We start from the raw sequence: 24,035 nt of genomic DNA, 5'->3' as shown, positions 1-24,035 counted from the left end.
ATTCTTCCATGTTTTTCTCCATGCTCAAATGACCATATAGAGCCATACATACATGAACATACACAGGGACATTTTTTGGATCAATACAAGATCATGCTATACGTACTTTTCTGCATCTTGATGTTTTTACTCAACAAAATCTCATGAAGTCCCTCCAAGACAATTGGAATTGCTCTAATTCTTTCTTTTTAATGCCAATTTCATAACGAGGATGAGGATACACTGTCTTCTCATTGTCTTGTGTAAAGAGACAAAGCTTCTTGGAAACAGAGTCTCTGTACTATATGGGTCTTTTTTTTCCCATACCACGGAAGTTACTAGAATGTTATTAGGTATATGATGGGCAGTGAGCAAACACTCTTTGAACCAAGCTAATAGATAGAATCGGGGAAAACCATAGACTTCCATCTCTATGGGTCTGGGATAAGGAATTATTTAAATAACCAAAGATCTAAGACTTTCAGACAAGTCACAGCTAACAATCAAGATAGGAAATATTTTGAAATAATATGACCAAGAAATGGAGACTGACATCTTATCGAAATTACTAAAATAATCAGCCCAAAGTTGGGTTCAAAGAATAGCTTTACTCAAATTACTAAACTCGTATCTCCTTTACCTTGAGAGTGGTGGTTAGCTGGAGAGAGTGAGGTAATGGCTTTGTGGGAAGACTCTAGAGGGATTAGGGCAAACCACAGTGGGACTCAGGGTGGGGAAGAAAGCACCCATAGTTCTCTGGGTGGTAAACATTTTTTGTAATGTTCCAGACTAGATGTGAATGGTGATTAACTTATACTAGTGAACCCAAAGATAGGTCAGCAAATTGTGTAAGCAGCACTTTTCAGTCAATGAACAAGTTACTTTCCCTCACCTCACTGAGCCGAAGTACTACCCTTAACATTTTCAAAATGATAAAAGAAAAAAAGCTTTGTGTAATCTTAACTCATCGGAGTCCTGGGTGTATTCAATGATCATGGTATTTTCTACCAGTCTCTATCAGCACTAAAGTCGGCTATTCCGCAGACTGATAAGAGAAAGAAAAGTTTGGCCATACCTATACTTAGATGCGTAAGCATCCTTTTCACAGAATCTATTCATTCTGGTGCAGGGCTGATGGAGGCTTGGATGAAGGCTTCGACAGGTTTTTTTTGCCCCCCCCCCCCCACCCATCCTCCACACTGCCACCCACACGAGGACAACAGAAAGTGACAACAGTCAGATAACTTGAAATCCATGAGTTCTGATCAGTTATGACCTGAAAGCTTGATTCTTTTTATTATTTATCTCTCATTAAGTGCTCTGGCTCTCCTTTATTAAATGTTAAATCATCTTAAGTGGTACGGTTCTTGCTATTTGAAACGGCAAAGTGTAAGGGGAAAGAGAAAGTGACCCATCTCCTTGTTAATGTGGCATTCAAATAAAACAGAGTGAGCTCGACAGACAGGTCAAGGCTGCTGATGGTGATTCTGTACAGTTATCCATAATACAAGAGCTGTAATTAGGGAGAAAATGTCTCCTTCCAGCCACCGAGACTGCAAGGCAGGAATTCCATTCTCCCATGGGGCGCAGTTGGTATGTGAATCAGAAAATGCCTGAATATGCTCACGTTGCTACCTTTCTCTCATCCAATGACAGGGCTGCTGTGCTGCCCATGGCGGTACTGCCATAGCAAGAGCCCATGGACTTTCCAGGGAACCCCCCCCCCCTTGCGATATTCACCGCCCACATTGCTTTCTCTCCCTCTCTATCAACATCACCTGAAGCCATGCACATAAGACAGTTGTCAAGAGAAGTCTGAACACATCAGGAAAAGAAACCATAAAACAACAAAATTCGACACTTAAGACACATTTAAGGAATCTTGACCATGAATCTGAACTTATTTTTTTTCTCTTTTTTAATCAATGTGGGGTTTTTTTTTAAAGATTTTTTTTTTTTTGATGTGGACCATTTTTAAAAGTCTTTATTGAATTTGTTACAATACTGCTTCTGTTCTACATTTTGGTTTTTTGGCCACGAGGCATGTGGGATCTTAGCTCCCCAACCAGGGATTGCAACCCGCACCTCCTGCATTGGAAGGCAAAGTCTTAACCACTGGACCGCCAGGGAAGTCCCTATCAATGTATTTTTCTGCGACATTAGTAGCCCATCTTTTCCTTAATTTCAACAAATAAAGGTCATCTTTAGCTGCGTAAGATGACAAACTCCATGAGGGCAGGCCCATGATGTGTCTTATTCTCTGCTACCTCCCCATCACCTTGCAGAGTGTATGGCATCTGGTGGGCATTAAGTATCAGTTAACTAAATGAGTTTGAAAATTTGATAATGAGGATCTCATAACTAAGCTTATTTGATCACTAATGGATATTTTACACACAGAAGGAAGCTGGCGTCAGTTGTGTAAAATGAGACAGTAGAGACCAATTAAAAATCTTTCCTCTTACCTTATCTTTACTGCTTCGAAATAGGTAAATTTCAGGGCACTTTTTAGCTCCAGATGAAATATCCAGCCAGTTTTCTGAGTTCTTTAAATGCACACAATCTTCTTTAAAAGTACACCTATCAAAAAAGAAAAAAAAGGGGGGTAGCAGCACACATGCATCAGTTAAAACTTTCTCATACTTGGCTTCGGTTCAAAATGCCAGGCTTTATATAGTGGATTACTGATTTCAAGAAAGAATAAGAACACGATGCAAAAACCATGAAAAGCAACAGGAAACCAGCAGAGCATTTTTTCCATCATGTCTCAGAGCAGAGAACAAATGTGGACATGTTGAACTTAGACTCCTGAGCCATCTCTCAAGATAACACTGCCAAATACATCCAAAACACAGCTTCTCCTGCATCCTACAATTAAAGAGCCCCCTTCAGAAAAACCTGGTACAGAACAGCTCAAGAAAGGGTTTACACATTGTATACATTTTAGGTTTGTGATTCATTTCTAGAATATCAACCCATTGTGTAACTTTTTTTGTTGTTAAAGAAAAATGAAAGCGACCATTTTGTGCTTTGCAGTATGATAATCAAATAAACATATTGCAAGGGCAGAGTCTTCCCAAGAATTTGATAAGGCATTCCAGAACCATCTGCTACATAACATTTATTTCGACAGATGTCAAATTATATCAAAAGATACTGGGTAAAACATTTGCCAGGGCCGCTTTGCCAAGTCGGCCAGCTCAGAGGATGCCCCCAAATAAATGTTAAGCTGGGGTCAGGGCCAACTACTTTTTTTTTTTTTTTTCAGGGCCAACTACTTTGATAAACACCATCATAAGCTGAAAGGTGAGATCACCGCTTTGCTTGACGCCTGTCTCTGTCACTCTAGGTCACGCGAACTCGGAAACTCTTGCCTCACCAGCAGGGCCGCCAACTTAACAAGAAGAATGAACACCAAGGGCCCTGTGATTTCCGAATGGTGTTGGGCTCCACAGACGTCCCCTGAACGGTATCAAGGAAAAGAACAAAACATCTGTTACCTCTGCCTCCTCAAGGCCCAAGGTTAAAACGAAGGGGTGGAGGAGAACTAGTGACAGTAAGTTTTAAAAAAAAACGAAAATTCATGAATCATGTGAGATTGAAAAGCAACTAAATAATAACCACATTCAGCTCTGGGGAGTCCCTGAAAGGATGTGAGTGGAGTGAGGTGTGGTCCCCAACAGTGCATTTGACTTCACAAGCATTTTATTTCTTCTTCTTCCTCTTCTCTCTCTCTTTTTTTTAATTCTTAAGAATTTAGGCCCCATGGCTTCATCTTTGAGCGCTGAGCTAATTTGAATATGACAAAAATAGAACAGGAAGCCAGCGAGTTTCATTAACCATCACCCCCAAGTGCAATACTTTCAGCGTGTCATCATATTCTACCATCCTGGGGAGCCCTGCTTTCAGGGAGCACATCTGCGCCCAAACTCTCCTCCACCTGTGTCATCTCCTTCTCCTTCTCATGACCGCGGGGACTTTCATCAGCAATTCTCCAAAGCCATAAATTCACCTGACCCTTGATGACTAGTTCGTCCATCACAGACATTAAGTGCAAATTAAACCTCCTTTTCAACATCAGGGAGAGTTTGCAATGGAGGTACGCGTACGGCTGGATTGAAACACGGAATGATGAGGTTGGCTTCCTATTTTGTATTTGGAAGTGATGATGACTGTCAAAAACTACCTGCCTCTCAGAGGCATTCTGGTTTGTATAAGGCACTTCCTCTGCCTAAAAAAAGGCAAAACAAAAAAGAGAAAAAAGTCAGTTCTAGAGTGACTGGCGTACAAATATTTCTGTAGGCTCTTAATACTGCCTGGGAGTCAAGGCCTAAGGCTGCCAAAAAAACAAGTGTAAAATATTTCATACAAATAGTGCTACAATTTGCCAATTTGTAGGCAGAAAACGGTAGTGCCACTGAATTATCACTCCCTTTTCTGACCTCCTATGGCATCTCTTGTCAGCACCACACATTTGGGTATTTAATCATATGCTGCCTTGAATTACAGCCTAACTGTTTCATATGTCTATGTCATTTCCCCCCAAGTAAGCTGTAAGATCCTCAAAGGAAAGGGAAATGTCTTTAATATTTCTTCTATAAATCCTTCAGTGTCTGGCAGCATGGTATGCAAATACTAGGGTTTCAATAAATATTTTTGAATGAATGGATGAAACATGAAATCTCTACAGGTCCTTTCTGTAGGTGATTTTTCTTTCTAGAGTTTCCTTATGATTTATGTCTGACTTATACTTGCAGTCAAGAGACTATCTTTAATGTGAGCTAAAAGTTTGAATCTGGGGCCAGAGAGGCAACAAATTAGAAGTTGAGGTTTTCAGTTTGTCTTTTTGGGGGGAAAAAAAAAAAGAAGAAAAAATATATATACATAGACCTTTCAATTCCTATTTTGTATAAGGTGAAAACAAAATTTAACCATGTTAAGCAACTAAACATAAATTCCTGGTTTATAAAACACCTCTGAGATTTCTAAACTCTCATTCCTTGCTTCTCACCAGCTGAAAAATAAAAATAAAAAAATAAAAAAGCAAACTGTGACACCAAGAATGAATAACCAGATGGTCAACCAACAACAATATCTTATTACTTCTCCAGTACGGCAGATTATAAAATCTTCACGACAGCACGTTACCCACACAAATTTCTTCAGGAGGGGGAACAGATCTTACAGCTCCCACGTTTTAGTAAACAAAACCAGTTACTTTGAAATGGTCCCTTTTGAAAGCCATCACTCTTATTCCTATACATCATCCACGAAAGCAAGGGTCAAGTGCATAGACACTTAAGCCTTTGCCCAAATACAATTAAAATCTCATTGTCAGACTCGACTCTCGGTGAGGCGGATCCTCAATGAAGCCCTCTCAAATAGGCTGATTTCTTAACTGGCTTCATTACAATTTCTTCAGGCCACAGATAGGAGGAAAATGGGATTCAAATTAGAATGAGCGCATTCTGGAAAAAAAATGGCAGAGATATGTTTGCTTTTCTTATCTTATGCTATTGCCCCACTCTCTACGGAGGATCTCTCCAAAAGTCCTACGCCTCCCAACCAGTATTTTATTTTTCTAGTCCTTATTTCCAGCTAGCTCTCTTGCCTACAAAATAAGGCCAATGTGCAGACACTAGCCTACTTGCAAATTAGGAAACAGAGCCAGCTCAAATGCAAAGAAAAAAACTGCCTGAAGAAAAAAAAAAAATCCCCAAACCCAAAAGTTAATTTAAAAAAACCTTTGCTAGGTTAAAGAACCGTGGATGCAATTTAGTGAATGAAACTATTTAACAGGCTTGCTCATAAACTCTGCTGTAGAGCTTAACCTATTCAAAATAATAAGAGTTTGAGATTGTCACTCACACCATTCGAGTACGTGGACCAACCCTCCCAGACCCCTAACTCGTAACGTTCATTCGAAACCTACCCCGGCCCCGACTCATGAACAGGGAGATTCCAGACACTTGTTGCTAAGTTTGCTGTTTGGAATTCAGAAAGCATTTGCATACAATGGGTTTGCTTCCTGAGTTTGTGGAAATCTGTCTAAACCCTGATGTCCCTGAGTAACTACTCTACCACGTACCTGCCTGGAAGGAACACTGCCCCATGCCTGGCACTGTTCTGAGTGTTTACAGTTAGTCTTCCCCCATTAGTCCTCACAACCACCTCATTCTACAGGGGTGAAACGGAGGCTCAGAGAGGTGCAATAACGTGCCAAGGGGGCACAGCCCCAAGTGGCTGAAGTCTGGTGTCAGAGCCACACGCTTGGTCCCTCGGCTGCAGGGCCTCCTGTGAGCCCTAACCGCCATTTAATAAGGTGCACAAACACAATGACACGTAGAGTTCCTCCTGGCTTCCTGGGGCCCCAACAGTGGTTGGAGAGGGGGCTGTGCCAGGATGAGGCGACAGAGATGAGGACCCCAGGAACAGATGAATAGAGAAGGTGAGACAGAGCATCCAGGACGAAGAGGGGAAGCAAGGATTCGGGAGGAAAACAGGGGTGGGGTGGGGGGGAACCTGAGAGGCCTTGAATTTTCACACATCACTAGCCCTGAATACAAAACATCCAACTAGAGGTTAAAATTCCAGGAGGCCCCAACTCACAAATCTATTGTGTTCCAGAAATTTGCTTGCAAACCATCTGTTTGTAATGTGGAATACACTTTTCTCCCCACAGAAATAATGTTATAAACAGTGATTAGGTCTCCAGGTTAGCCCACAAAACCTGTTTATCTGTAATGTAACTTCAGTTCTATCTATTTGCACTATAAGAGTAGCAGAAAACAATGAGATTGAAGCCATTTGCATCGTATAGCAGTTTTTCTTCTTTACTTATTTGTGTTTCTGCTAAGCTGGTAGTCTGGGAACAGTGCCCAGCTGGATCGACTTTTAAATTTATTGTTACAGTATTGTATTTATACAGTATTTCTATTTTTTTTTAATGGGGATGGCTTAAATTATTGTTTTCATGCCAACATAAAGAACAGGGAGACCCACCTCTGGAAATGAGCTGAAGTTTCCAGGCAGGTGAAATGCCCATGGGATGGGCTGGGGGACCTTGAGAATCTGACTCTATTAGGCTAAAATCTCTCGGTAAGAATTTAGCACTTACTCAAACTTGAAATAGAAACTCTGAACTCAGACATGTAACTTCTACTTCCTGCCACTCGAATTTCATCAGCAACTTCTAATCTAATTGTTCACCAAGAGCAGACAATCCCTGAAGTAAACTGATAACTAAATATCTGGTAATTGGCTTGAATGGGAGCAGTGGTGTGACCTGTTCCAAAGATTCTCTACCGATACAATATCAGAAAACTTTTAACAAGGAAACAATCCAGCCTCTCTCTCAGGAAACAGGAGACTGTGTCCATCCTGTGGGTAGATTTCTGCCACAAGAGCAAAGGTCTTCCGCTAAGTGATTTGAAACAGCTGTCTGCATTTTTCAGAAAGGCACGGAGTCCAGAGGAAGGGCCACGTGGTCCCCAGAATCAGGGGGCTTTCATTAAAGCTGTCAGTCCACAAGATGGAGAAACCAATCGCGACTGAAAAGAAGAGAATTGGAAGTCACTGTGAAAAACTAAACTCTGAATTGCAGGCCTCCAGAGTCAGCCAAGGGGGATGCCAAAATACGAGACCAAAATAACTTGCCGGGAAAGCTGAAAAACTGAATTTCAGCTCCAGTGATGAAGATCCAATCTACATAAGAAAATGATGCTAATAACAGAGACAATTTAGAAGATTTGTTTTTTTTAAGTGAAAACACCTCACCTGCCAAGAGACGTTCTTTCACATGATTTGAGCCACTTATTCTTCACAAACCTATGAAGTAGGTACAACAAATTTCCCTGCTTTACAGCTGGGGGAAACTGAGGCACGGAAGCCTCCATATTGTTTTCCCAAGGTCACAGAGTTAGGAAGCAGAGCGGCTGAGATACCAAACCAGGCAGTGCAGCTTCCGAGTCCATGGTCTCATCTCCTACCCTGTAATGCCCCTCATAAGGGCTCTCACTCACTGAGCCCTCCCCAGGGGCCAGGCACTGTTTCTAGACTTTCCGGGACTTAACTCGTTGATCCTACAACCACCTCAGGGAGTCGGTATTATTGTTATCGGCTCCATTTCAAAGATGAGGAAACTGAGGCACAGAGGGGTTAGCATGCTATGAATCTCAGCAGTCTGGCACTGGTATCTATACTCTTACTACTGTGCCAATGCCTCAAAATTTTCAAAGGTTTCCGGCATAGCAATGTCATAAATGCCAAGATAAAAGTAAATATGTCCTCCCAGAGCTTGGGCCTTATGGGAAAATATAGGTTTTATTCCACTTCTCAGCATTTCTCAAAGTGTGTTCTTCGGGTTGTTTTAGGTGTTAGTGTTAAAGGAGGGTCAAGAAATTTGGGAAACACTAAATAAAATTAATGGTCTTCTCTATTGCAGGACTTCTCAGAACCTTGAATATGCCTGTGCACTTTGTAACTTTCCAAGACAGAAACGGATGATGCACCATCTTCCAACGTTTTTGTTGAGGGATTAGAAGTTCTAGCCATGCACATTGGGAAACACTGCCTGATCTCAGTTAATGAGTAATAATCCAAACGGAAGATCAAATTAGAAAACTTCGGGCCTTTTTTTACTCTTTTTTTCTCATCTCTCATACCAGTTGATTGTGACCTATTAATTCCAAGCATTTCTCTATACTATCTCCTGCAGTCCGCCTCACCCATCACTTCTCACCTAGGCTCCTGCAGCAGTCTTCTGATGGGCCTCCCTCCTCCCTGCCCAGTCAGCCTCCACAACAACATCTAGGTATGCTCAAGGACAGAACTGATCACACCACTTTCTACTTAGGAACCCTCAGTGGCACCCTTTCACTTACACCAAACGCCTCTACCTACATCACTTTCATGGCCGGTGGCCTAGAACACACATTTCCACACTCATCTCAGTACCCAATACCATGATCGAGCTCCTGCTTTCCTCTCCAAACTCATCCCCAGGCAATCCTGGGTTGATAAGTCTGTCTCTCTATTTAGCCTACAAGCTCCTAAATACATCGGTCGCTAATATCTAGTACGTGGTGCCTCACAGAGAGCAGTTACTTAATAAACACATGCAGTGAAAACTGCCCAGCTCTTCCTGGCATGTGCAGAATGCCCCAGGGCCTGCAATACTGGTGAAATGGTGTTCCTAGTTCAATGTCACCTCCTCCACATCTACCCAGCCTCCAGGCAAAGCAGTCGTGCCCTCCTCTGTGTCCCCATGGGCACCTTACAAATGTTACAAAGCACAATGCATTGGTTGCTAATTGCCTGTCTCTCTGACCAGACTATAAGATCCCCAAGGAAAAGGCTAACCTTATTCACCTTGGCACCCCCAGGGCCTAGTGCCATACCTAGTATTCCTTCTACAAATATTGCCTGAGTGCCCACAAGACATCAAACACTGGGCACTGGGGACACATGAATGACTAAGCCAGTTAAAGCTCCCCTCTTAATGAGCTTATATTCTGTTGAGGCACACAGACAAAAACCAAACAAGCAGACAATAATTTAAATAGTTTCAAACTGAGGTAAGTCTTCTGCAGAAATCAAAAATATAGCAGGAAGGAACTACTTTAGATAGGCTGGTCAAGAAAGATGGCATTTCAGCTCAGATTTCAAGGATGAAAACAATCCAGCCACATCAAGAGTAGTGGGAACAGCATTCCAGGCAGAAGGAACAGCATGTGCCAAGACCCTGAGTTCACTGAAAGCTTGGTCTCTGCAAGGAACTGATTAAAGACCAGACTGGCTAGACTTCAGTGAAGGAGGGGGAGAGTAGAGTGGGTCTGCCAGTTACAAGCCAGTGACCTTGGGCAAATCACATGCCCCCACACTTGTGTCTCCGGCTTTCCAACTGTAGAAACGCAGATAATAATTGTTTCTCTCTCATGGAGCTGTTTCAAAAATGTACATCTATTTAACTGAGGCTTCCAATAATGCCTCAGTAAATATTAGTATAATTGTTGTTATTATATTTATTACACAGGCAAGTGAAACAGAATTTAGGTAAAAGGTTTGGATGACATAAGCCAAACACACACACAAAATCATAGAGATGCAAGAGGGATCTGGGCAATAGGGGTAACAAGACTGCCTTCTGCGTTGCTCACGTACACCAGGTCAACAATCAGCCTGCCTTTTCCATGTAAGGAGGCAGACACAGCTCACGGCTTCTTGGAAGTTCCTTTTTTTAAAAAATAAATTTATTTATTTTATTTTTATTTATTTTTGGCTGTGTTGGGTCTTTGTTGCTGCACACAGGCTTTCTCTAGTTGAGGCGAGCAGGGGCTACTCTTCGTTGCAGTGTGCAGTCTCCTCATTGCGGTGGCTTCTCTTGTCACAGAGCATGGGCTACGTGTACAGGCTTCAGTAGTTGTGGCTCGCGGGCTCAGTAGCTGTGGCTCATGGGTTCAGTAGTTGTGGCTCGCAGGCTCAGTAGTTGTGGTGCACAGGCTTATCTGCTCTGTGGCATGTGGGATCTTCCTGGACCAGGGCTTGAACCCATGTACCCTGCATTGGCAGGCGGATTCTTAACCACTGCGCCAACAGGGAAGCCCCTTGGAAGTTTCTTAATCACAACCCTCCTCCTCCCAAGGGTTCTTGGGGTCTCCCTATGCCTTGAGCACCAGCTATGAGAGCACTTCCATGGCGTATTGAAATTATTTGGTCAGTGCCTGCTTCGCACACTAACCTGTGAGCTTCTCCAAGGCAGAGCCTCATTCATTTTTGTTTCCCCAGGGCCTAGTATGGCCTGGTATTCAACAAGCGTTAGCTAAATTGGATTAAGAATTAAATTTTCAAGTGACTAAATTCTTGTCTATGTCTCCATGATACCAGCATTAAGTTGTTTCATTGATTTTTGTTCACTGGGCTGGCCAGTTAACTGGTGTGGTGGAAAACCAACCTTTGTCTTGAAACTTGGAGCTATTTAGCACACGTAAAACACATCTGCAGACTGAAACACTCACACAAAAGGGAGCTGTGGCCTTCACCCCCTGTGGTTCTTTGGTGGGTGATGAGTGCACTAAAAGTTGGTGATTTAATTTCCAAATGCAAACCCTGAACTGAAGAATTTAAGGGAGGCATTCGTAAAAAATAGGTAGCAAGGAAATAAAGATGGGAAAATGATGTCTCTTGAGTCAGGAAGATCTGGGTTCCAAACTGCTCTCCCACACATTTGTTCTGTAACAGGGAACACATTCCTTAGCCTCTTAGGACCTCAGTTTCCCCACCAGTAAACAGCTGGCAGCGGTAACAACCCCATCTTCCAGAGAGCAATACTGAATCCCACATGGGGCATTTCAGAAATGGTCCATTCTCCATAGAGCGGGATACAAGTGCCCAAATGTTACAAAACATCACAAGAGCAAAAACACAAAAGACTGGCAGGAAGGCTTCCAATGAAGATATGAACATCTGTTTGAATGTGGAGGAGTTGCTGGGAACAGGACAAGTACTAGGTCACCAAGACAAGTGAAAACATTTGAAGAATTTTTAAAAGCCAATCGATACATACTTACAAAATTGCTTGCTGCCTGAGATAAGGTCATTTCAAAACAAAAAATCTATTCCATTAAAACATATATTTACTAAAAGGCGTGTTCCTAACGGTACCTGCTTGAGTCAGGCTACATCAATTAAAGAGATGCGAAGATAAGTAGTTTGGAGGCTGAGGTTGGACCAAAAACAAAACTGGCTTCTGAGTACGGTAAGCGTTCTCCCTGTGCCAGCCACTGTCAGCTGTCCAGGCGCAAAGAGCTGGGCGCTTTCATAGTTGCAGCCCCTCTTCACCTTCTGCTTTGAAATACTCCCAGCTCTTCTAACAGCTGGCAAAGATGATGAAGAAGCCAGGGGATTCATGTCCACCCACGACCCGCCCCTCCCAGCGTGAGAAGGCCCCCAAATCCCTTTCAGCATCTTCGGTAACCCAGATGCCCGGGTTTGGCCTCTGCCAGGGTAATTCAGTGATGCCCCCAGGCCCGAATAACATATTCCTCTCTGCTCCCCACTGCTTCCACCCCACAGACAGCTGTCCTACTTGCTTCTACACAATTAGTTGGCACAATGGGGTCCTCACACAAGGAGGTGGGGCCACCCCAAAACCCCATTATTATGATGATCGCTGCCATCAGAGCTGCACTGGACCATAAAGGAGTGTCACTGCACAGACTTCAGGCACGAGGACACATCCCGGATTGGAAGGAAAGGAGGGACAGATGCAGAATTAGAACCATCTTTCACCTCAAACTGTCTTCCCAGCCACTCGGCTAGATGAGGTCATAGCCTACGAAGGGGGCCATCCCCAAAGTGGAGTGTGCTCCTTTGGGTCTTTGCTCAGCTGTCCCCCTGCCCCCCCTGAGGCTTTCCAGGATCCTCTGGTTGAAACTAACCTCCCCTGCCTCCAGTCAGCATGCCCTACCCCCTCCTTACTTTATTTTTCTTCCTAACAGTGATTGCATCTGACATGCTATTTTCTTCTTTATTTTCACAGTGTCCATCCCCCCTCACGTAGCGGGTCGAATAATGTGGTCCCCACAATTCACATCCACCCGGAACCTCAGAATGTGACCTTATTTGGAAACAGGGCCTTTGCAGATGTAACGAGTTAAGGATCTCAAGATGAAATCGTCCTGGATTTAAGGTGTTCAATGACTAGTGTTCTGCCAAGAGAGAGGAGAAGGACATTTAAGGCCACATAAAGATGGAGGCAGAGGTTGGAGATATGCTGCCAGAGGCAAGAAACACCAGGAGCCACCAGGAGCTGGAAGAGGAGAGGAAGGTTTCAGCCCTCGAGCCTTCAGGGGGAAAGTGGCCCTGCTAACAGCTTGATTTTGGATTTCCAGCCTCCAGAACTGTGAGAGAATAAATCTGCATTGTTTGAAACCACTGAGTTGGTGACCACTTGCTATGGCAGCTCTAGGAAACTAACACAGCTCACTAGAAGGACCCCCATGAGGGCAAAGATTTGGGGCTGAGCTGTTCACTGCTAGAGAATCCTGGTGCTTAGAACAGTGTCTGACACACACTAGGTACTCAAAAAAGATCTGTTAAGTGAATGCACGGATGCTTAAACTTTCAAGCTGGAAGGGTTTCTATAACTCAGGTTGGCCCGGAGTTCCATATTTAAACCAGTCATCCTTGGTGGGTCCATTTGGACCGGGCTCTGCCCTCTCCTCCCACCACCATGAGGGATAACGTCTCCTTTGTTTCTCCTCCCTTTCACTATAGTGGTAGGGAAAGGTACTGGCTTGGGAGTTAGAGCTGAGCCTAGATTTGAAATCTGGTTCCACTACTTACACAACCTGTAGTAAGCAGATTAATGGCCCCAACGATGTCTATGTCCTAATCTCTGGGACTTGTTACCTTACATGGCAAAAAGGACTTCAAAGATGTGATTAAGGATCTCAAAATGGGGAGATTATCTTGGATTATCCGAGTGGGCTCAAAGTAATCACAAGAGGCTGCATGAGAGGAGGCAGGAGGGTCAGAGTCAGCAAAAGAGACGTGATGACGGAAACAGAATTCAGAGCCAGAAAGATCTGAAGAGGCTAGACTGCTGGCTTTGAAGATGCAAGAAGAGGCCACAAGCCAAGGAACATAGGCTGCCTCCAGATACTAGAAAAGACAAGGAAGCGGATTCTCCCTAACAGCCTCCAGAAGGAATGAAGACCTTTCTACACCTTGGTTTTAGCCCAAGGTGAAACCCACCGCGGACTTCTGACCTCCAGAACTGCAAGATAATAAATGTATGTTGTTTTAGGCCAGCAAGGTTGTGGTGATTTGCTACCGCAGCAGTAGGAAATGAATATAGAAACCTAAGGCTGTTTCCTCTTCTCAAAAGTGGGAATTGTAATAGTACTTTCTTCACAAGGTACCAGGAGGACTAAACGGAACATGCATGGAACATTCAGGGCACAGCATCTGATGTGTGATAAGCATATTCTCCTCCATGCATGGTGACCCTGCCTCCTGGCTGGGCCTGGACTCAAGGCAGGCTTCCTGGAGAAGGGGCCCTGTGATAGCTTTCTGAAGGATAAGTGGCCACATTCTGATGGATTCCTCTACTGAAAAGCCCTCAGGGGCCTTCTCTGCTACATAATGCCCACGTCTCACGATGGCAGACTGAACCAGAGTAACTCAGGTTTCAGAAGAATGTGGCGATGGGTTACCATGCACCAGGCGTTGTCTTGGTCAAGTTTTCAGGCAATAGCAGCTCATAGGCCTTAGGGTGGTTGATTGGCCCTGGGGAGGCTTGAGGAAGGAATGTCTCTTGGGAGAGAGAGGGAAGACAGACCTCAAGACAGGAGAGCAATGCAAGGAACTGGATTTGTCCACAAGCAAATCATTGAATTCTTTTTGCTTATTACTCTGGGGTATTGAGGATGAATATGTTCAGCAGGCAGATTTTAGCTTTTCTCTCCAGTGTTCAAATCCCCTTCTGCTACCCCAACGCTTTCAGAAAGTCTGTTGTCAGACCAGGTTGAGAAATGACCTCATTCACAGTGTCACGTGTTGAACAGCCAGCCAGCAGATGGAAACCTAAGAACTGCTACCAGGGGCTGCTTGGAAGTCTTCTAACTGTAAACATGGAAGAAGCATGCAGAAGGATATGAGTAAATGTTAAATTTATACAAACAAGTGAGGGAAGCGCACAGATACCTTATAATTCGCACACCTGGGGGCTTTGTCCCCGCCCTGAACACATCCTGGGCAGGGTGGGGCATTCTGGGATGGACAATAAAGATGAGTGTGGCCTCTCCTATGTGGCCCATTTTCTGAAGAGGACCCAGCCCTGGTTCCATTACGTGATTGGGACCGCAAGTGGAGCCCATGGTGGTGGTGGGAGAAGTGGAGAGGTACGTGAAATTTGGAGAAACAGCCACTAAGTAGATGACTCAGGAAGAGACGTGAGATCAACTCACTCTTTATAAAATATACTAGAAGACAGTGACCCCAGAGGGCGTAGGAGTGGCAAGTGTGGTACAATTAATGCTTGGGTTAACGCACTTCGTGTTCTATATACAATGCCGTCAGGATCATCTTTTAAAAACACAAATATTATTGTGCCAGTCCTCTGTTGAAAACCCTTTAATAAGTTCCCAGCACCAACTAATAGAGTCCAAACTCAGAGCCCTTCCCATCGTGGTTCCTCCCATCTACTTCCTTGCTTCCAGAGCCAGCGCTGGGGTAACATGATTCAATTTGCCATCCCCTAAAAGATCTCTTATTGTAGTGCCTTCCCTGGTGGTCCAGTGGTTAAGACTCTGTGCTTCCACTACAGGGGGTGCGGGTTCGATCCCTGGTCGGGGAGCTAAGATCCCACAGGTCGCATGGCCAAAACAATAGAATAAAATGATCTCTTTATTGTGCTGGTTCCGCTCCCTGAACTACCTCTCACCCGCTCCTTCCCTCAGGGAACGTCTACTCAGGCCTCAAGACCCATTTTTTTCCTCTTCCCCAAGACCCAATTTTAATGCCACCTCGTCTCTGAAGCCTTTCCCAACCTAGGTTACAACCAACGGCTCCTTCCTCTGGGCTTCCGCCATAGTAGTAGTTAACATGACTTGAGCGCTTCCTATGAACAGGCACTGTGCCTAGGACTTTATGCACATCATCCGGTTTAATTCTCTCAGCAACCCTGCAAGGGAGGCACCGTTACTAGCCCTGCTTTACAGAAGAGGAGATCTGGCACAGGGAAGATAAGAAATTGCAGGTCACAAAGAAGCCTGGATTCGACACCACACACTGGCTCCAGGTCTGCATTTCTTCCTGCTGCCAGTGTGGAAGTCATCCCCCTGCATCACTGGGCACCCCAAACTGGCTAGTTCTCCGACATTCCGGCTCGGTCAATGACACCTCTGTCCCTCTGGTACACAAGGCAGACACCCATACTCTCTGCCCTATCATCTCAACAGCAAAGCCCCTGCACCTATGAGACTCAGCTCCACATCTCTTGGGAGTCCTTCTCCATCTGACTTGGGTACCCATGCTTTGGGCTCCAACCTAGTGCCTCGTACAAGGCCTGGAACACAGTAGGAATCCAGTGTATGTTTGGTATCACTTCCTTACTTTCTTTGTGAGGACTTAGATCGAGGGAGAAAGAATACATCTTCCAGAAAGACGGTGGCCACTTTGGTATTGTATTTTTCATTTCATGGCCCTATTTTTAGTGTGTCAGACTCAAGGGGGGATCCAATTAATCCCTAAGTCCTGTCAATTCTATCTTCCAAATAGCTCTTAAATCCACCTACTTCTTTCCATACCCACTACCGTCTCTCTTATTCAGTCCCCAATCTCTTGCTGGTTTACAACCACCCTCTAAGGGACCTGCTGGCTTCCAGTGGTGTCATCTCTAGTCTACCTTGCACCAGAATGCTTGTTCTGAAACACACAAATGATCTAGTCTGTCTTCTGACTGAAACCTTGGGATGGCTTCCCAAAGTCTTTCCAACGAAATTCAAATGCTTTAACGTGGGTTTTAAGACCCCTCCTCCCCTGCCCCTGCCTACCAGGCCGCCCTCATTAACCAACGCCCTTTAGACTGCACGCTTCCCCTACTGTCCATTAGGCCAGGCGCTCCTCCAGCTTCCAGCCTTGGCACCGTCTGTTCCCTCAGCTTCCCCCGCTTCCTCTTTACCTGGATGATATCTGCTCACACTTCAGGCTCAGCTTAGACATCCCTTCCTCCAGGAAGCCTTCTCTGACCTTAAGTTTAGGTTACTTTTCTTTGATTGATTCATTTTCACTGTACCTGTTGTTGTCTTTGTAACTGAAGTATAACTGACCTATAACACTATGTTAGCTCCACGCGCATTTGGTATTTCTATACGTTACAAAATAATCACCACGGCAAGTCTAGTTACCATCCATTGCCATACAAAGTTATTACCATACTATTGACTATATTCTCCATGCTGTACATTTCATTCCCATGACTAATTTTTTTGTACTGGAAGTTTGTACCTCTTAATCTCCCTCACCAAGTTCACTCATCCCCCTAACCCCTTCCTCCTGGGCAACCACCTGTTTCTGTACCTACGACTCTGTTTCTGTTTTGTTATTTTTGTTCATCTGTTTTGTTTTTTAGATTCCACATATAAGTGAAATCATAAAATATTTGTCTTTCTTTGACTTATTTCACTTAGCATAATGCCCTCTAGGTCCATGCATGTTGCTGCAAATGGCAAGATTTCATTTTTTTAACGGCTGAGTAGTATTCCACTGTGCATATATACACCACATCTTCTTTATCCATTCGTCTATCGACGGACACTTAGGCTGCTTCCATATCTTGTCTATTGTGAATACTGCTGCAGTGAACATAGGGATGAATGTTATCTTTTTTGAACTAGTGTTTCATCTTCTTCAGAAAAATACTTATAAGTGGAATTGCTGGATCACCTGGTGGTTCTATTTTTAATTTTTTGAGGAACCTCCAAAGTGTTCTCCATAGCGGCTGCACCAATGTCCATTCCCACCAACAGTGCACTAGGTTCCCTTTTCTCCACGCCCTCACCAATACTTGCTATTTGGTGGTTAGATGTTTGTTTGTTTTTTTTTTTATGTGTCCCCGTGGAATCCTCCATGTCCTCTGTGCTAACCCTATTATTCTCTGTTTACTTATTAGTAGATTGGTAGCTCCTTAACTTATTAGGGTAGACCAGATTATTGTTCCCAGTTCTGCAATCTCTCCTGTACTGGAATAACACACCCATACCCTTGGCCACTACAGCAGGCAGCGTATGTTCCGCTACCCCGCTGATGCTGGGCTTGGCTGTGTGGCTTGCTTGCCAATGGAATATCAGCAAACACGACATGAGCGGAGGCTCTGAATGTGCTGCAGAGTTTAGCTTGGGCTCTTGTGCTTCTGCTGCCTGCCTTGAGGAGAGTATGTGCAGGATGAGAAACATGTGAAGGAGACCTGAATCAAACCCTCCACCTGCAGCCACTGCTGAAGCTGACCTACGATCAAGAAAAACAAATTTTTGTTCTTCTAAGTCACTAACAGTCTGTTTGTTAACACAGTATTACTGGAGCAGAAACCTGACTACCAACACTGTCTCTATCCCTCACTAGACTGCAAGCTCCATGCGGGCAAGAAAGAACAGTATCCCAAGCACATAGTAGACGCTCAGTAAATATCTGTCGATGGGATGTATGACTGAATGAATGAACGTTGGCCATGGACGTCTCCGTCTCCCTAGCTGGCATGTGAATTCCTTAAGGCCGAGAACGGCATCTGATTTCCCTCAGTATCACCTAGTTATCTCACTTCCCACGTTGGGTTCTTGGGTTCTTGGTAGAGATTCAATAAATATTTGTTGAAATTAGATAAACTGAATTTTGTGGGCTGACTTGGGAATCAGTCCTTAATTTATGACATTGTTTCTACGGGAAAATGCATTCCGAGTGCCAAACAAACTTGCAAATGAACTTTTGGAACCTCACCCGCTCATTGGTTCCGGATTGCCAGTTTTGTGGAAATCCATAACTAAACACATGTGCTGTGCTTTGCAATATGGGAGAAACTGAGAAGCTGCTTCCAAACCCAAGATATTCAGCCTGCAAAAATTCACTTTCCACCCACACAGACAAATTCAGCATAGGTTGGATTTGAGGTTCCAACAATAAAATACTAGACTTTTTAGAGCTCATTGTTTATCTAATTGCTTTTTGTCTGCTTATACTGGATGCCTATTCTTAACATCCGATCAAAAGAAAGTTAAGATCATTTTCTTGCACCCCCCCCCACCTCAACAAATCCACTTTCTAGACGTGTATGAAATAAAGCCCAACCTTCTCAACAGAGAACGTAAATTATTTTTCTAAATAAATCTGTGACACTTACAATAAACACAGTGGGATGCTCTACAGTTATAAGAAAACAACTCCCTTTAGAATTCCTAATTTTGAATGGTACTAACAGCTTAACATGAGTCACGGATCTGAGGCTTAGTTTTATTTCATCTCAGGTCAGAACCAAGCCAGTTTGAAACCAAGTGATCTGACGTGGCTGGGAAGGGCCATCAGTCCACAAATCCGGAATGTTTTATCATACTTAATGCACACGTCTCAGCCTGCCATTGGTAGAGATTCCCAATCACTCAGTGTACTCCATTCATTTAACATGTATTTTTTAAGCACGTACTATGCACCACGTACCATTCTAGATTCTGGGGATACAGTCACGAACAAGACGAGGTTCCCACGCAACTTACATTTTAATAAAGGAAGAGGCAGAGAAAGAAGATCATTTCAAATAGTGATGGGGCCAGGAAGCCTATAAACAGTGATGTCACTGTGACTGAGGTGAGGCTACTTCAGACTGGGTCATTGCAGGGAGACATGTATGCTGGGACCTGATGAGCAAGAAAGAGCCAGCATGGAAGCATTTGGGGAAGAATTTTCTAGACTGAGGAAACAGCAGGTGAAAAGTCCCTGAGGCAGGAACAAGCCTGGCATATTCTTAAGTCAGAAAGAAAGCTCGTGTGGCTGGGGTCGAGTGAACGAAGGAGAGGGAGGCATGAGAGGTCTGAGAATAACCAAGGACCCGATTCTGGGAAGCCCTGTATTCAGGCCCTGGGAGCAAGGGAGTCATACTGAATTCTGCGACGGAGGCCAGTGGAGGTTTTTAAGCTGGGGAGTAAAATGATCCGGTTTAGATTTTTACAAGACCACTCCTCTTGGGGCGGGGGTGAGGGGACAAGAGCAGAAGCAGCGGAAGCCGTGAGCAGGCTTTTCCAGAAGGCTGGATCCCTTTATCACAGCCCATCATCAATAAAAGTCCTGATGTCTTCAGTTTCTCCAGTTGTTCTCTTCACCATCTTGCTGGACTTGCTTACCACGCTCTCTCCCCGAGGACCCTGCTTCCCTGCAGCCCACCAAGGGCTGGCTGTTTCCTCTCCCTCATCACAGTGGTCCTACTTGTCTCTTGCTGCCTCTTCGGGATGAATCTTCTTCCCTTCTTTCCAAGTTTGGCCCCATCCCCTGCACTCCCCAGCTCGGAAGCTCACGCCATCGGGCCACCTGCCAGACCCCCCAGCCTCTCCTCGTCAAGAGCATCCATGGGCCACCCCGCCCATGGGCAATTCCTTTCTTTTCTGGACTGTTTGCCTCCTTGGTCTCTCCAAGATTGCTCCCATAGTCCTTCTTGGTGACTGGTCCACCGAACACTCTGACCCCTCGTCAGTTCCCTGACCCTCTCTGCCAATGATCTTGTCCTTCATCCTATTTCAGCTACACAATCACACCCCAGACCTTGTCAGTACCAATAACTCCGCCCCCACCATGACCTTAATTTCAAGTTCCCCATAGTCTGACCACTACCGCTTCTCCAGTTCCCCAGGTCCAACAAGTTGTTTTTGTTTTTGTTTTTGTTTTTGTTTTGCGGTACGCGGGCCTCTCACTGCCGTGGCCTCTCCCGTTGCGGAGCACAGGCTCCGGACGCGCAGGCTCAGCGGCCATGGCTCACGGGCCCAGCCGCTCCGCGGCATGTGGGATCTGCCCAGACCGGGGCACGAACCCGCGTCCCCTGCATCGGCAGGCGGACTCTCAACCACTGCGCCACCAGGGAAGCCCTCCAACAAGTTTTAAACCCCAAAACAACCTCCCCTGCACAGAGCTGGCTACCTTTCCACAACTCTCACTCCTCTCGTGTCCTCACGTCCCTCCCTAGAGCTCACTTCTGGCTTGGAGCCCAGGGTCCACTATTGTAAGTACCCAAATCCGTATCACTGTCCACCCCTCGTAGGCACCCTCAGCTCTGGGCCCCGCTTTCCCCGCTTGAATGTATTTCCTGGCAAAGCCCCACCTCTGGCTAAATGTAACTCTCCACTACCCTACCTCTATGCCCACGGAGCCAAACATGGCTTGTGGAAGCAAACCCATGCTTACTGCTCTCACTTCAAAAGCAAGACCACTAACTTCAAGTGAGCCCTGATGTCGTCTGGCAACTGTTCTCCCTTTCCCAGCTCTGTTCTCTCTTCCACTCTGTCCCATACCTTCTCTCTCTTCTCCCTTCCAACTCCAGGGCTTCCTCCCTCACCTCACCCATCTTACATTACTGAAAATGACGTAAAGCCACATGCAAAGACACTGTGCGTGCTTCCATCACCGACCTGCTCCTGAGCCCATATTCTTCACCTTCCCTCCCATGACCAAGGATGAAGGGTCCCATGCTCCTGGCTGAGGCTGGGTCCCCCGCGGGCACACAAGATCACATTTTCTTTCATCTGCTGAAAGACAACACCCCACAATTCTCCCTTCTCTCTCCTGTATCGTCAGTTTCTCTCTCTCTACTGGAACTTTCCCGACAGCACAAAAACACACTGCTATTTCATGAATCCTAAAGAAAACCCCAAAGCTCTCTGGACTCCACCTTTTCCTCCAACGTCTACTCCATTTTTCTGCTTTCTCAGCGGAGGAAATTTTCTAATTTTCTAATTTTTTCTTACAGCTTTAGCACCACTTCCTGTCCTTGCCACCGTACCAGTCATCGCCTGCTAAGCCCAGTGGCTCAATTCTCTTCCTCTCTTGCCTGACCTCTCTGCACCATCTGGCACATGGACCACTCCCATCCTCCTTTCCTCCCTGGGCTTCTAGCAGGCCACCTTCTTTAGTCTCTCCGCTTCCCCTCTGGTTGTTCTCTCCCCATCTGTTACTTCTTCATCTCCTTGACCCCTAAACACTGTACCGCCTCAATGCTCAGCCTTCCAACTAATCCTCCTCTCAATCTACACTCCCTCCCTCATCTGGTCTGAAGACTTCACGACGTACCATCAGAATACCACTAACCCCCAAAGTCCTATCACCAGCTCGGACATCTCCTATGAACGCCGGACCTGTGTTTGCCAAAAGAGTAGCCACTAGCTGCTACGCGTGGCTATTTAATCACCATCACCACTGTGACCATCACCACCATCTCCACTGCTGTCACTGAATTAACTCCTGCACAGAGCTCTACAAATATAGACAGAGAAGCTACATAAATGGAACAGATCAGAAAGATTATGGCAGACCTGCTTGGTGGGTGTGTGGCGATGCAGTGCTGCTCACGATCGGTTAATTTCTTAAACTCTAGTCTTAGGCAAGCGACAAGAAGAAAACGTTCCCACCCAATTACAATTATTCATGAGAATCTTTCTGGCCTTGCCTCTTTTGTCTGCCGAAGATTCTGAAGCAAACAGCCCGGCAAGGAGGCCCAGCAAAAGGAAGGGCAATTATGTGTCTTGCCGCATCTCAGCTTCAGACTTCCTCCATGAACTCTTAATTAATTCCAGCCCCATATTTTTAGTTTGTTTCCCGAACCTCTTGCTTATATTGTATTTTCCCCCTCTCCCTTCATTGCTCTTGCCTTCCTCCCCCAAAGGCTCCCCAATTCTACCCCCAGTCTTCTTCTCTTTCCCTAAATTGCCCCTTGTTTAGCCTTCAGCTTCTCTGCACCTGTTCTACTCTTTCTTATCCTTTTTCACCTTTAAAAACTGAAAGCGCCAAACTGACAGACACTGTTATGTGTTTTTTTTTTTTTCCCCCTGCCTGAGCTGCAGCTCAGGCTCTCTCTTCCTTGCTTCTATAGCAAAAGCCCGAGTACTGGGTTGCCATGGCAACAGCGAATCCAACCAGGCCGGTCCCAGCGACGTTGGGAGCTGCCATGGCGAGGAAGCCGCTACAAGTCGCCCTGGGCCTAGATGGGTCGTGAACATCGTAATTCAAGACCAGGCTGGGCAGATTCTGCCCGGAGACTGAGACTGCACATCAGGCCTGTGCACAGCTGTACAGCGCACCCAGAGACAACATCATCAATAATCAGGCTTCCACGGAGCCAACCAAACACGTGACATCACGAGGATTCATCTGAAAATTTTCAAACACGCCTATTCTTTTATCTCCTCTGACAGAGAACATTTTGCATCTCTCTCCAGTCTTGGAGAACTCTGTAGAAAGTAAAAGCTACAGTGACAGCTCCAACTTACGCCGGTATCCTTCCCCCAACCCCCCTCAACCTCTGCCCTCCACGTTGGGGACCCTCTCAGTGGTTCAGGTCAAATGATTCAGTGGCACCGACACAACTGGGAACATCACTGAGAATTAATTCAGATTACACACTGGTATTTTAGTTGGTGCAGAGATCAGTTCCCCCAGGTCACTGGCACGGATCCTTAAAGTAGGGCAACAAGTGTGCAGCCGCATGACACTGTTTCGAAATCGTGAGTTGGTGAGAAAGAACTCAGGAAATACCTCTGCAGCAAACGGCACCAACCGCAGTGAGGGTCTGTCGCTGCTACACACTCCGAACAGGACTTATGTTTACTGCAGTTCGCGACACGAATTCTCCTCACCTAAAAATAAAGGTGACAGCAGTTCAGATGGAATTATGAGCAACACCAGAAAAACTACAACACCTTATCTGATGAAGGGCCACAAAGAGACATTTATCCACTCAGACGCCGAACATCCGAGTAATGACATGGGGCAGCGGTTCTCAAGTTCTAGGGTATGAAGCAGTTTATCAGCGTCTCCTGGGGAGCTTTGGAAAGGGCAGATTCCCAGAACCCCTGCCGCTGAGGCTCTAGCTGAGTAGGTCTGGGGTGGGGCCTAGGAATCTGCCTTTTCAAGAGTTCTCCCAGGTGAGCCTGATCCACAGTCAGGTTTCTGATCTGCCAGTAGTGATTTTCAAGGATCGTGGAATCAGGTCACCTGGTTTTCAGTGACAGTCAATGGCACCTTGAAGATGAGCGTCTGGGGAAAGCAACAGGCTCTGCCCTGGAGTGTCAGCACGAGGTTGGCACTTGACATGGAAATGAGGACCACCCTCCCACACCCCTCCTAGGGGTGACCCATCACCTCCACTCCTGGCTCCCCGCTCACACTCCCTCCACTGGAGGTGAAAATCAAAGAAACGGGGAGTTTTCCAATCATTCCTGGGCCCTAGAGCTGCCTCTTCCAGTTGTCAGAAAACAGCAGCCCCTGAGGTGGGCACTGGTGCTGGGCAGACCCACGCCCTGGAGGCC

General features: G+C 45.4%; 1 protein-coding gene across 1 annotated transcript in view; it reads right to left on the bottom strand.

Moving 5' to 3' along the window:
• Positions 1 to 24,035, bottom strand: part of PLXNC1 (plexin C1) — a 139,695-nt gene that overhangs the window by 82,694 nt on the left and 32,966 nt on the right. The window contains exons 4-5 of the mRNA XM_082850161.1: positions 23,263 to 23,363; positions 2,445 to 2,559 (exon numbers count right to left, since the gene is read on the bottom strand). Coding sequence (XP_082706287.1) covers positions 2,445 to 2,559; positions 23,263 to 23,363 — 216 coding nt within the window. The remainder of the gene's footprint in view (positions 1 to 2,444; positions 2,560 to 23,262; positions 23,364 to 24,035) is intronic.

Source organism: Leucopleurus acutus (genome assembly GCF_964270905.1).
Source record: "Leucopleurus acutus genome assembly, chromosome: 11".
Taxonomy (NCBI): Eukaryota; Metazoa; Chordata; class Mammalia; order Artiodactyla; family Delphinidae; genus Leucopleurus; species Leucopleurus acutus.
Note: the sequence above shows the minus strand (reverse complement) of the source record. Positions and strands in the feature narration are given on the sequence as shown.